Below are 14,923 nucleotides of genomic sequence, written 5' to 3'. Positions count from 1 at the left end.
ATCAACTTACTGCCAAAATGCCACTGTTTTTTAAACACTGCTTACCTTGGATGCTAATTCTGTAGGAGCTTTCCGTTCTAGAAACCCTGAAACTTCTGGAAGTTCGTTCAGTTCAATGCTCCATATATATTGCAATGTTAATAATAAGTTTCCATACACCACCATAAAAGGTGAACTGATCATAGCATATTTCCTTCGATCACGTAGCATCCAAAGTATGCAGGACCATATGAGCAACAGAAATGTCAACCAACTGTGGTAAGTAATACTCCAAGCCTCAAAAGAAAAAAGAAAGAAAGAAAAGAATAATATGATAATGTTATCAACAATAATATAAAAACATATGGTTTCATCTGCTCATAGTATATTTAGGGTTATGAAACAGAAATGAACATAGACTTCCAGCCAAAGAGCTGTTGCTGCCATTATTTTCCTATGCAGGCATTCAAAATGGCCAGAAGCAGTGCTGCAGCTGAGAGAGTAGAGATGGTAAGTACTTCTTTTAAGAGTCTTCCAGGATGGATTAAGCTCTCGTTTTCCAACATGCTACTCAGAGAAGGGAATGCTTCCTATTTTGATGAGAATTAAGGTATGATATTTACATTGACCCATGGACAAGTCAATGCAGGTTCTTTTGGTCAATTTTTAAACTAAAATTTATAGACTTATACATAGCATGTGCAGCAATTGCAAAAATGGAAAGGTGATAATATTGACCAAAATCTAATTGTGGCTCCCAAGGCAAATAAGTCTACTAAATCCATGGTAATCTAATAAGTCAACACTTAGGTTCAATGTGTCCATTTTAGTTTGAAACAACATTTGAACGAAATAAAACTGTGGCAACAATTAATACCTATTCAAGTTAAATGTTTACTTGGATTCTTAAAACAACAACATGTTCAGGCTTCTCACAACAAATTTAAACATTGACTCTACTAACCTAGTATAAAACAAACACTAAGTACAGTAATCTTTCTACAGTATATCAGATATAAATGCACTATACTGTCAAAAGCCCATGTTGTCCAAAGATTTCAAGAGGCACTACATAAATATAATTTAGTTTTCAGAGTATCTGTATATAACCTTTCAGTGGATGATGAAACAGAGCCTAAGATGAGGGAAATATTTCATGAGTGCAAGAATAAATGTTTGTGCTATCAAGTGATAATTAAACTTGTTGATTACAAAATTGTCCTGGTTCTGAGATCAATCAATAGTTAAGAGACTATTCAACCTACCATCATAGCAATCAAAGCACAAACATAACTTTGCTTCATAATAAAATGGAAAACTGTGACCATTGCATGAACTTTGGAATTTTTCTCTTCTTCAGTATTTTCTTCCTCTCCAGCCTCTTCCTGATCATCTTCTTCCTCCTCCTCATCTTTCATTTCTAAAAGAATAGAAAAAATTGCTATGAATGACAAAATCATATAAATATTGGTTGGATGCCAAGGTTCCATGTTCATAGCACCTTTGGAACAAATTCATGGTTTGCCCCAAAGCTCTAAGCTGGAAATATACAGATCAGTCTTCTGGTTTGTAAATGTTATTTCATAACTGAAGGGGGCTGAGTGGGATTCTTGAAAAAGGTACAATGCAGGTAGAATGATTTAAGATAAGTATTTTGTACTACCGTAATATTTGTACAAGTGCTTGTATTTTCTCAGGGGTTATGTGTGTTCCCTAGCATAGCTAATCATTTTGAAAACACATTGTGTTCTCTTACTGTTAACAACACAAGGAACCAATTAAGCACTGTGCGATGGATGCACTCAAAGCCTTTGTGCAATTGATTGTGCAGCTATGTACTGGATCTTGGCCTCCATGTTTTTCTCCTTCTTCATTGGAAGAAAATATCAACCATGAAGTCGCTGTGGAGTCAGCATGGCATAGTAGTTTTAGCACTGGACTAAGACATGGGAGACCATGGTTTGAATCCTGCCTAGGCGATAGAACACACTGGGTGACCTTGGTCAAGTCACACTGTCTCAGCCTTGGAAGATGGCAATGGGAATTGCATTCTGAAGAAAATTGCCAAGAAAATCCTATGAGAGAGTTGCCATAAGTCAGTATGACAACAAATGTAGCTTGAGTGTCAAATTTGAGTATCAAGCATTTTCAGCTTGTGATAAAATATATCAAGCTTTCATAATAGCTCCATATTTACGAAACAACATAAAAGACCAGTAGGCTAAATTCCTTTCTATGAGGCAACCTAGAAGAGCTACAAGATATTACAATACCAAGGCTATTAAACAATTGGCCGGAAAGTAATTCCCTTGCTAGTATGTAGAAAAAGGGGCAAGGGAAGAATGATTTAAGATAAGATGTGTTTTCTCAAGGGTTGTGTGTATTCCCTAACACAGATAATCAATGTACCTAAGCAATGGAACATTAATTTTGTGTACTAAATAACTTGTTGGGTTTAGTGTTTTTCCTGGCACTTTTTCTTGGTTTAATGAAGTTTTCACTGAATACAACTTTATCCATTATTGTCAAACGTACATTTAATCATATGATCTCAGAAACTGTCTGAAGCTTGTAGAGACACAACATAATGAATGACTGACTGAAGGGCTAGATATGTAAAAAAAAAAAAAAATACAAAAATGTATTCCCAAACAATTTGTTCTACTACCTAAGTCATCCACTGATGGATCCCATTTGTAGTGTGGTCTTGAATAAATGTCTACATTGGCAGGCCCATTCTCTATGGGACGTAACGGGTGTATGTTCTGATAATCAATAGGTGTCCCATTCACTGTCACCAGTAGAATCTGTTGAGGATTAGAGAAGACAAATGGTTTAAAAATACACTATGCTAGATCAATCACATATTTCCCTGTTACTGTTAAAGATATCATCACTGGGGGCGGGAGCCAGACAAATGGCTGGATAGGACAGTTCTGAATCACCGGGTGCTTTAAAATGAAGAATTGTAGTAAAAGCAGATTCCCAAAAGAGGAATTCTGCTTTTCTGGAGATGGATCCATGAAAATAAAAATATAAGAAAATCAGAGGGAGGGGTGATTTAATGCGATCCAGGATCACATAGACCAATATCATTAATAAACCAAGATGTGAAGATCTTATCAGCTATTATGGCAAATAGAATGAATAAATGTATGTATAAATATATATGAAATGATTAATGTGGATTTGTGAAAGGAAGACAAATGTCAAGCCTAGTAGGAAGAGTACTGGATAAAATACATGTAGCTGGGGGGAAAAAAAATAAGAGCAGGGATCATGGCATTGGATATATTTAAAGCATTTGATTGTGTCGAATGGCCAACATTAAACTTAATTATACAAAGATATGGAGTTGGGGATAAAGTAAGGGGCTTAATAGATAAACTATATTCCAATAATTCAGCAATAAAAATGGTAAATGATGGGGTAACAAATGAAATAAAGGTGACAAGAGATACTAGACAAACATGCCCATTATCACCAATATTATTTGCAGTGGTGATAGAGATGTTAGCGAACATTATAAGGAAAGATAATAGCTTAGAAGGAGTAGGACTGAAAAACCCCCATAAAGTTAGCTATTTGTTGACAACACATTGTTAACTATTAAAGATTTAATTGATAGATTGGAAAAAATAAAAGAACATTTAATTGCATTTGGTGAGATGACAGGGTTACAGATTAACTGGAAAAAATCAGAAATGATGTTATTTAATTACATGAATGAAGAGGAATGTGAATTTGTAAGACAAAGAAGTTTAGAGATATGACTAAAAAGTACTATAAAATATTTAGGAATAAATATAACAAAAAATTAAAGGAAATGGAAGAAAAGAATTTGCAAATCAGTGACAGATGGATTGGTTATATGATCAGCAAAAACAGAGGCATGGGAGTGTACAACAAACTATTTCTAAATTTCTTGAGGAAACATTGTAGGATGCCATGCACCTGCTCCTCTTTCTAAGATATTTGAAGTTCTTAGAAGATTTTCAACTGTGACAAATTTTCCTGTCCTGACATAAAGATACATAGCAGGTGGTGTCTAACTCTAATCAATGTAACCAACACTCACAGTGGACATTAAATAAAATAATGAGACCATGTATGATACTAACATCAGACGGTTTGTGTTCATCCTGCGTCACTGAAAGAAGCTGCAAAAGCAAGCAAAAAAGCATATTAGTTGAGAAGTACAGCTGAAGCATAAAATAATGCTTAGAATAATGCTTAGCTTGCAGCCTCAAATTTATCATTTGCTTTTGGGACATTAATCACTACATGGAAACATACTTTCACCCTCCTGGAAATGTATATTGAAGTAAACAGGGCACAGTAAAATTATATTATTGATAGGCATTGTATGAAAATGACATTTTGAAAGAAAGGCAGGATATAAATCAAATAAATAAAAAAAAATCTTAATTGCAAGTACATTCTTGTAGAGCAGTGCCCCGAAGGGTATTTGATATGCAGAACTGGCAGTTATTATTATTTTGAATATGTCATGGTCCAGTGACAGTTGATTTCTATCTACTGATTAGAACTGGGTTTTTTCTTTCTTTCTTTCTTGGAAACCTGTCATGGACCAGTGGCTGATGGCTCACAGACCAACCCTGATTCACCATCAACAACTCTATGAAACCACTGAAAATACACAGATTCATGCTGTGACAGCCTTGTAATGAAGCATCTGGAAGTTTCAAAGAGAGTTAGCAACTGTTTCCCATCAAGTAGCAGCAGCAGAAACAACCATGATAGTGCTGCAGCAATGAGTCCTGAGGGCTTTAAGAAACCGCAGTACTATTTTCTGTGAAATTTTGATAGGGTTCTGAAATGGTCTACATCAATGAAAAGAAATCAAAGTATAGATGAAGCTATACTTCACAGGGGGGAAAAAGCATAAGTCTCACTGGAGGCAAACAATCACAAGCTCCTAAGGAAGCACTCTAGAATGCAGCTTCTAGACTGAAAGACAATATTTCAGTACCCCCCCCCCCCAGTACATTTGTACTGTAAGGGAAAATAAAACCTTTTCATGTTTTTTAATTACTTGTAGCAACATTTAGTCTTCTATTATACCTAAAATCTGAACAGTAAAACTGTTGCAAAAATCTGAAGAGCAACACATAATTTATGACCATGGAATACAACTTACCCAATAATTGCTTGATTTGCTGCCTATCAGTTCATAACTAACATTGTAAAATATATTAATTTATTCTTGTAAACCTTACTTTTCTTTCATCAGTTGGGTAACGGCTTATATACCACAAGCTCCGCCTTCTCTCTGCAGTCATTTGGTTTGGGCTGCAATCCATTTCCTCTTCTTTATTACCAGACTTGTCTTCATCAGACACATGCTAAAGAACAAGCAGAGTTTAATTAACACCAGATCAATTCCAAGAAAGTAGTTTAGCCACAATTCTCTCTCAGAACTTTTCTCTCCCAAGTAAATAAGACAGACAGACTAGTAGGCATTACTCCATCTCAGAAGTCTGAGAAGTGTTTATTTTATATTTATTATGCCTATTCAGTTAAGGTCTAAAATTAACCAATCTCAACACTTCTCAGCAGATAATTTTATACAGCATTGAAAAAGTAATTATTGAAGAAATTACCCTTAAAATATACTTTTATCCATTTCCCTTTCAACACTTTATAATGAACTGGAGCAGGACTTAAATAAAACAAATTATGCACATATTTATTTTTATTTTGTTAAAAATATTTAGGACATTTATTCATCATCTTTTAACCCATCAGTAAAAGTATGTTCATCTCATCTCACTCTGCCACTATGTATAAGAAGTAGAGCATATAATCATAAACATTGTGTTATGCTGTGCCATATATGGGGTATTACATGACTACGGAACACCTGAAGCAGCAGTTACCAAGCTCTCTACAGGTAGATTTAGAATTCTTAAGGACTGGATCCAGACTGTTGTCTCATCAATGCAACTAACTCCACTTCTGCATTTACATTACAAGGTCATAATTACAGTGGGCCCTTCCCTTATGCAAGGGATCCATTCTAGATCCCCCCGTGTAAGGGGAAATCTGTGTATGTTCATGTCCCATTGTAAACAATGGGGCATGTGCTTGTGGCACGGGACAGTGCATGCATCACTGGCATGCATGCCATTTCTTTAACTGTTGTGTGGCTTCAGTTTAAAGCTGCGTATAGCACGGGTACACTGTACTACACAGAGAACCCTGTTTTCTTTCTAATACTTAGGTATACCCTAAATTACATGTAACAGTAGGACATCTGTTTTTATAAGTAAATCACAGAGCAGTTTTATTTACTTACTATACAGACCAGCTTTATTTATTTACTATATGTTTATTTAATAACTATAGACTATATTTCAGAGGAATGAACTGGCAAAACCACCCGAGTATTCCTTGAATAAGAAAACCCTATGGAATGCATGGTGTTGCCATAAGTCAATAGGTGACTTCAAGGCACATCTACATCCACATCCACATACGTGCCTATCTCAAACAATGGAAAAGGATTTCTATATTCCTTGTCTAGAGCCTATTTTCATTAGCAAGCAACGTTCAAGGCAAGTTTTTTTTTACCTGTACAATAGGTTCGTGTAGCCAAAGTCGAATGAGAGTTGCTAAGGTGTAGTACAAGAGCAGTAGTAAGATAGGGCTGGTATGGTGGTACCAACTCAACTTTTGGTTGGTTATGATTTTCCAAGTGCTTGAGCAGTTGGTTTGAATGACTGATGTGACACCGAATAACCTGTTGAAATAATAAAAAGGAGCTGTCACAGAAAATACAGTAGAATAAAATCATCTGAGCCTTGCTTAACTGAAGACTGTTATATGGCACATCTCCTAGTCATTGTAAAACTTATAAAACTGTAGTTGCTTGGAATTTTGATAGGAAGCCAAATGGCACAAATAATATTTAAAGTTATGCAAGCCAAGAAGAATTTTATCACTGTTATAAAGGTCACTATACAAACAGATATATGGGAAAACAAAATGTTGCAGGTGACTAACACATTGTCACTCTGTAAATGTATTTTCCCAGCAGAAGCTTAGTAAGCTAAAGTAATCAATCTTTGGTGTACATATGTTGCAGTCTGCTTTTCCTGACACACAACCTATGACCTAGATAAATGTAGGAAACTGAAGTAGCATTAAAACACATAATGATGCAAGTGTGGAAATACTGCTGCTCTCTAAAAAAAACAGGAAAACATTTTTTCCTCCTGTCACAGATGCAACTTTGGAAAAGCCCAAAAAGTTACTAATTGCATACAACTCTTCCTTGAGTCTCTACTCAGACTAACATTTTCTTAACTGATCAGCAAAAAAGAGCACTTCATGCTTATTTTTCCTTCTCCCAATAAAAAAATAATGTCTGGAATGTAAATTTACATCAGTCTTCCCCAACTTGGTGTCCCTAAAATATTTTGCATATCACATTTGGAATCACATACTGTCTTCCTGACTTTCCTCCTGGGGTCATGCAGAAGTTGTAAGGGGAAACAGACAAAATCTGGCAGCTCTGAGCAGAATTCCCCCCTGTGCTGCCTTGTTTTTCTCATGGCTGCTGCACTCATGGCCTTTTAAATCTTGCTGCCACTGCCTATGCAAAAGCTGTCCTATAGGACCCACTATATGCACACCACTATTGGTGTACATATTCACAAGAGATGCTGAAGTAGTGTACTACAGCGTTTCTCATTTCTATGTATGGTTGTGAAAGCTGGACAGTGAAGAAAGTAAGAAAATCAATTCATTTGAAATGTGGTTCTGGAAAAGAGTTCTATGGGTACTATGGACTGCTAAAACAACAAATGAATGAGTATTGGAGTCAATCGAAGCCTGAACTCTTACTAGAAGTAAAAATGACTAGAGTGAAGCTTTTGTACTTTGGACATATCATGAGATGCCATGACTAACTAGAAAAGGTGGTGATGCTTGATATAGTGGAAGGCAGAAGGAAAAGAGGAAGACTGTACTAGAATGAGATTGATTCAAGTCAAGAAGCCACAGCTGTCTTGAGTTTGCAAGACCTGAACAGGGCAGTTGATGAACAGGTACAGTATATCATTCATAGGGTTGCCCAAGTTGAAGCTGATTTGATGACAAACAACAAGTGTACCAACACAGTTCTGTCCCATATTCCATTATGATGAAAATTATATTTGGCAGCCTGTAGTGCAGGATCTGGGAACTGCATCTCTTCAGAAGGGCTTTCAACCTGATAATTATCTGTAAATGGCAGAAATCTAGAAATCAAGAGCATTATGCTTTCCTGCATCACCTGCCCCACTTCCCCATTTCTTGAACACTTTCGTTCTACAAAAAGAACTCTCTTTACTCTTAAAGTTAAACACTATATAAACCATACACAATTCACTGTCAATGAATAACCACATTACCTGTACACTGCCTACCAAGCAAAGCATACCGACATTAAATCTTTTTTTAAAATCCTATTATTAGAGACTACCTTTGTGGTTCTTCAGATCACAATAGTAAACTTCACTGTTTACGTTTAGTTTATGAAATTTTAAAATGAAAGTTCTAAACAGTTCCAAGCAGAGTCTGCACTAGTGCATTGTGATCCATATGTGTGAGTCAGAAACCACAAAAAGTAGTGTGTGTCCCCTGCCCCCCTCCCAAGACTGAGGTCATTTACTCCTTTTGTTTTACTATCATGATTTTATTGCTCATTCCCAGATTCCTAAATATGCCTTTTCTACTAAATCCTGGTTTCCATTGCTTTGACTGAATCAAAGCTTCTCTGACAATGACTAAACCAGCACTCATATAAAATTCCTTCTGGCAATGCTTTTTTCTTCTACAGGGAACTAATCTGAAATGCAGAGTGGATGAACATAAAACTCTGAATAAATAATTTAAAGCATAAATGTCAGCCATGTAATGTTGTTAAGTTATAGAGAAAAATTATGAACCATTAATCCAGGGATAACTGTAGAAAGGCTACACCTCGAGAGTTCTGTGTTATATAACAATTAAAAAAGACTGTATATATAACACAACTTTTAGTTATTTATTTAAAATAACCCTGACCAGTAATCCATGAATGGTACTTTGATCTCAGTCATTTACACATGGAACAGGATGTTTAATATTATTAAACTTTTTAAAAAGCAGTCTAATAAGGGATTTGTTTGGCTGTGTTAGCATAACTATATTTTTAAGGACTTGAGTCTAAATTCTCAAGTATTTGGTTTTAAAATAAAATTTATTTTTTTAGGATTGACATTTTAAGCAAGAGGTATTAATCTGCCAACTATAAATGTATCCTACCTGGCTCTTGTTCCCTGTAAAAAGTCTGTATCATATTACATACTAGGCAGCTCTGCTGAAGTTTAGCTATTTTGCTGTTTAGTGCAGTACCACTTTATGCTGTCTTCCTCAGTCAAATCACCTTTCCCTAAACCTATGCACCATAGGGAATTATTTACTATCTAATCTATATTGACTTCCAGTTCTGGGTAGAAAGTGTGAGTACATGTTCTCAGTACATACTTTATCATGAAGAAACACTTGTGTCATGGACACGTCACAGTGCGCCAATGACACATTGATGATGTCCTCCCCATGTGCCCAAAAGAACCCGCTTTTAGCAGGTTCTTTTCAGAGCGGAGGGAGCCTGCGTGGTTTGGTTGTTGCAGGCTCCCTCCAGAGGGAAAATGGGCAGCTGCAAACTGCCCCTTTGGGGCGGTCTGTTGAGACCCAAAGTTTAGCTATCAGTCCTGAAAAATACCAAAATCAAGACCCAGCAAATGAGGCACCAATGTCATCAGAAGACTGAAAAGGATGTATGTATGATTTCCAAATCTGGATCTATCTATAGCCTTGTAATTTTTTGTACTATTTTGTCCTGTTTTTTGGTAATGCATTTAAAAACCAAAACCAAAAGTGTTCACCATAGTTAAATTCCATAGAAGGGTTTCGTTCAGATTGAACTATGTTAAAGTGCTGTACTTTACCTATACAGAAAGAATTCTTCAATATGTTCAATGTACCACTTTCTTACACGAATACTTAATGAATCTGAAATGCTTGCAGAGTTATTTGTAAGTGCAGCAAGTTAGTTTAGTGGTATTGACCTCACTGCTAGGCATTCTGAAGGATAAAAGGGAAGAAAACACTTTCGTAGAGGATGTGCACATTGAATAGTGATGAAAAGAAAGCTGTGATATGCAAATCACAAGAAGGAATAGTTCAACCACATCACCCTCAGAGTAGTCAGCAATGAGAACCAGTCACAAGACTTTACACAAGAAGGGGAAACAGGAACCCAGGATATGATCTCAATCCCACTTACATTGTTAAGGGGCAAAAAAAGTGGAAATAAGGAGGATGCAAAGTCTGCCAAAGTGGGGAAAGTATGGTGTTGCTTTTGACTGGCTAAGAGGAAGGCTGAAGAAGAGATGTGGGGAAAGAAGGTGGATCTTTCATGGTAGTATCTGCTAGCATCAGATTGAAAGTGGAAGGACTTTGCAAATGAGGAGGAAGCAAAGTCGAGTGAAGTGAGGAAGATACAGTGTCACTTTTGACTGGCTGGAAGGAAAGGTGAGGAGAAGGTGTGGGGAGAGCAGGTGGATCTTCCATGGCAGTAGCTGCTAACATACATGTGAAAGTGGAAAAACTTTGCAATTGAGGAGGAAGAAAAGTCTGGCAAAGTGGGAAAGCTTTTGACTGGCAGGAAGGGAAGGTGAGGAGGAGGAGGTGAGGGAAGAGAAGGTGGATCCTACATGGTGGTGGCTGCTAACATCACATTGAAAGTCAAAGACTTAGGAAATGTGGAGGAGGTGATGTGTTGGAAGGTTGTAAAAGCAAGTTATGGGTGGTGCTCTTGGTGGGAGAAGACTCTGTATCATGTATTCATGTTTCCTGGGGGCTAACATATCTGCGGTTTTTCCATGTTTGCATGTAACTCCCACCACTAATCCCCACGAATGTGGAGGGGTGACTGTACTTTCTTTTTGTGCTGCATCCAACTGTATTTCCCAGAGATTTCTATAATCTATAAACCTCAAACCTGAGATCTTCAACAGAGTTTGCAAAATTATTTTTCAATGTAGCTCATGAAATAATGGCTACAAATCCACTACCCCACCCAGTAACTCCGTACTGTTAACATTTGAAAAATGGTCACTTGGACATTTCTGTTATTTTTCTGTTGCTTTAAAAAAATATTAAGATTAATAGGGGAATGACACTAAATTTTTAAAATTCAATGACAAATTTCTCTAAAAATATGCTTAAAATATAACATTAATTTTGTTGTTGTCAAGTCGGTTCTGACTTATGGCAACTCTAATAGGGTTTTCTTGGCACGTTTCTTCAGAGGGGGTTTGCCATTGTCCTCCTCTGAGGCTGAGAGCATGTGACTTGCCCAAGATCACCCAGTGGGTTTACATGGCTGAGCCAGGATTCAAACCCTGGTCTCCAGAGTCATAATCTCATGCTCAGACCACCATACCACACTGGCTCTAACATTAACTACACACAATTATAATGAATAACTAGCAAACCCAACCAATCTGTAAGACATAATGAGAAAATCCAACCAAATACACACACACACACACACACCACTATTCTTACTTGATGGCATATTTTTCAAGCCCATCTTTATTATAAAAATGTAGCTTTTACAGGTAACTATGGCGGGATACAGACCGCCCCTTTCTCCGACAGATTGGGGCCTCAGGGAAGCGGCAAAAAGTCCTGAGACAACCCTAGTACGTCTCCAGGCCAGTGCTTTGCACCGGTCTGTATACCGCCCATATTACTTTTACTTGTAATTTCTGGTTCTAGGGAAATGCAAAACGGTGAAGATTTTATAGCTCCATAAAATAAAAATGTTATAGAAACTTATCCAGTTACTGCTAACAGTCAGCAAAACTTCAACTAAAAGGCTATTTGCGATATGTAAATTGTAGAGGTATAACAAGAACATTATTTCAAGAAGAGTTTCCCCACCATAAAATGATAAAAGAACAGTTTGCCCAATAGACTTTAACATGAGAAAAGCATGTGTAAAGAATGCAATGAAATAATAGTGCCCCCAGGAAAAGTTCTGGATTGTCCTAGATAATTAATCAAAATGATCTGATGAATCTTCACTGTCAACAAAAAGAAACGGAGCTAAAGGACATCAGTTTTCAAGACTGCATACCTAAGCACAGTCATGCAGGTAATCTTTTTCAGCTGAAGGCATTAATCTTGCTGGGCTAGTGGTTTTGTACACTACAAAGATAGATAATGCCCATGATCTAAGGCTAATTCTTTCTAGAAGAAGAAATAATACTGGAGTTCTACATGGGAGTTTGTTTCGTTTGCTATTAGCTTTTAAATTAAAATAAAAACAAGCCTGAGAGACTGGAGCTCTGAGGCTCATCCAAATGTGGTTATCCCCCCTCTTCCTTTTTACATGGGCAAGTGTTCAATACCACAATGATTTTATCTTATTTTCCTCTTCCAAATGACCCTATTTCTAGTAGCAGGAAAATACACATAAATGATTTTTGTGGGGTTTTGGGCTATGTGGCTGTGTTCTGGAAGAGTTTATTTCTGATGTTTCACCAGCATCTGTGGCTGGCATCTTCAGAGGGTGGTGGCATGGAAGAGAGTGGGGCATATATACTGTGTGACCCTAGGATGAGAGGAAGTGATTTACATGTTAATCTGTGTGTTGATCTGTTGCTGAATGGCAAGGCCTCAGGGTATCCATTTAATTAGTGATCCATAGTCCGCTGGGAAAACACCTGACCCTGGGTGGTTTTCTTTGCACTTGCTGGGTCTTGATTTTGGTGTTTTTCAGGATTGGTAGCCAACATTGTTTATATCTAGAATCTATAATTTAGGTGATAATCCTTTATAGTAAAAAATTAAATGGTTTTAAAGTCTACATGATCAAAACTGTGGCTATGGTTGTCAGGATGTTACTGCACTATTGTGATAAGTTCACATGGGTGAAGAAAACAGCCATATTTTAATATTTATCATAGTTCCAACCAAGAATGACTGCTTCTATAAGACACCAAGGTAGACAGATAATTAAATGCACATTGTTTTCCTCTCTTTTCATTATAGTTTGACAACATATAAAGGATTGCTTTCCATCAGTCAACTTTAAATGTTTCTGCATCAGTTCCAAATTTCCAACAACCTTTGTTCCTTTCATACTTTCCACTAGCTTCTTATTATGTTGGCAATGTTACTTCTGTTTTGTCAATAGTAAAATATATATATTCCACAACACTGAAAGCCAAATTCTGCAAGTTCATCAAAGGCAGAATGAATTGTGCAAAGGTAATTTGATATTATAACTAACAGTACAATCTAAAAAAGAACTGAGTTTGATATGACTTATTCTTAGGTAAGTGAACATAGGACTCCAGCCTTAAACAATCCAGATTAACCCTAAATTCCCATAAATTCTAGTAGAAGTCAGTATGGTAAAAACTGTGCATGTGGAGAAGACCAGTAGACTGCTAGTCAAGGACTGATGCACTGTGGATGAAACTATTTCTGCTATTGGAAGTGTGCCAGTCATTTGCTGGATTTTAATAGCAACACATTTTATATTTTTCACCACCTTTCTCTTTATGTTGGGAGCATACCCCTGAACTAATCTGTAAGAATGCTATCAGCTTCCAAATTTGGAATCCATTTCTATCCTTTTACTGTATATATAAGAAATTGAAAAGTAAAACTGAAAGGGTCATTTACATTCATAAATTAAGAAAGTTCCTGGGGAATTAGTAGCTGCCAATTTTTTTGAAAACTGGTTGAGAGAGAAGAGTTGGAAAAAACTAGGGCCTCTACTACCAAAAGACTGAATTTATTGTCATCATTCTTAATTTTTTGTTTTGTTTTTTGTTTTGTTTTTGCAAAGCTCAGGGAAGATGTTATTTAATGTTACACTGCTGGCTTAATAGTCAGATCTTTACAAGTCATTCCGAAGATAATGTTAAAAGTCATGTCCCAAATGGATTGTTTGTTTGTTGTTTATTGTTTAACATGTATTGATTCAGACTTATGACAATCGTACCCAAGGGTTTTCCTGGCAAGATTTGTTCAGATGACGAAGATTATCAGACCAGTGCTTAAGCGCTGGCAAATCACCTCTAAAACATTCAGTTCAGAGGAAATTCCCTCTCCCTGGATTCAGTGACACTGGAGGGGAGCCGCCGATCTCCTGTTGTTGGGAAGCGCGCCAGGCTTTCACACATGTCCGCTTCCGCAATGTTTTAGAGTCAGTTTACCAGAGCTTACCCCACAGTAAGCATTACTGTGATAATCTTCGACATTCACCACTGCCTTCTTCTAAGGTTGAGAGAGAGAATTGCCCAAGGCCACCTAGTGGGTTTATGGCTCAGCAGAGATCCAAACCCTGGTATAGCTAAGTCTTATTCCATCACTCAGACCACTACACCAGCTGCATTATAATCTAGCTCCTCTAGATAACAGTACAGTAAAGCAATTTAGAAAACAAAATTCCATATAATCCACTCACTTGTGGCACAACAGTAAAATCAAATGAAGGATTGAAATTGATGCTTTATTGAGAAAGGCAGGATATTAAACAAATAAATGGAATCAGTCAGCAGCAGAACGCATAATAAGCTTAACATTGATGGGAAACATGACTGATGGAATTGGATACCAATATTTTAAGGAACTCACATCCCCAGCTCTGCTTTAGAGCCTACCACACACTCTGGGCCTGGTGGGTGGTGGCAAAGAATGGGAAAATTAAAACCCTAAGTAGCCTGTTCCAGAATTATACTGTTAATACTGTTAGGGAAAGAACCCTCTTGAAGCCAACTCCATTCTCGATCCCTTTCAGTCTGGTTTCCGCCCACGGCATTCTACAGAGATGGCTCTCACTAAGGTCTTAGATGATCTTTTACAGGCCAAG

General features: G+C 37.0%; 1 protein-coding gene across 1 annotated transcript in view; it reads right to left on the bottom strand.

The window, feature by feature from the left end:
• Positions 1 to 6,689, bottom strand: part of LOC121928425 (piezo-type mechanosensitive ion channel component 2-like) — a 100,428-nt gene extending 93,739 nt beyond the window's left edge. Inside the window, exons 1-6 of the mRNA XM_042463093.1 lie at positions 6,574 to 6,689; positions 5,220 to 5,345; positions 4,101 to 4,139; positions 2,648 to 2,786; positions 1,245 to 1,399; positions 46 to 276 (exon numbers count right to left, since the gene is read on the bottom strand). Of these exons, the coding sequence (XP_042319027.1) occupies positions 46 to 276; positions 1,245 to 1,399; positions 2,648 to 2,786; positions 4,101 to 4,139; positions 5,220 to 5,303 (648 nt within the window). The 5' untranslated portion in view covers positions 5,304 to 5,345; positions 6,574 to 6,689. The remainder of the gene's footprint in view (positions 1 to 45; positions 277 to 1,244; positions 1,400 to 2,647; positions 2,787 to 4,100; positions 4,140 to 5,219; positions 5,346 to 6,573) is intronic.
• Positions 6,690 to 14,923: the final 8,234 nt, after the last annotated feature.

This window comes from Sceloporus undulatus, chromosome 4 (assembly GCF_019175285.1).
Source record: "Sceloporus undulatus isolate JIND9_A2432 ecotype Alabama chromosome 4, SceUnd_v1.1, whole genome shotgun sequence".
Classification (NCBI taxonomy): Eukaryota; Metazoa; Chordata; class Lepidosauria; order Squamata; family Phrynosomatidae; genus Sceloporus; species Sceloporus undulatus.
This window is presented reverse-complemented; position numbering and strand designations above follow the sequence as displayed.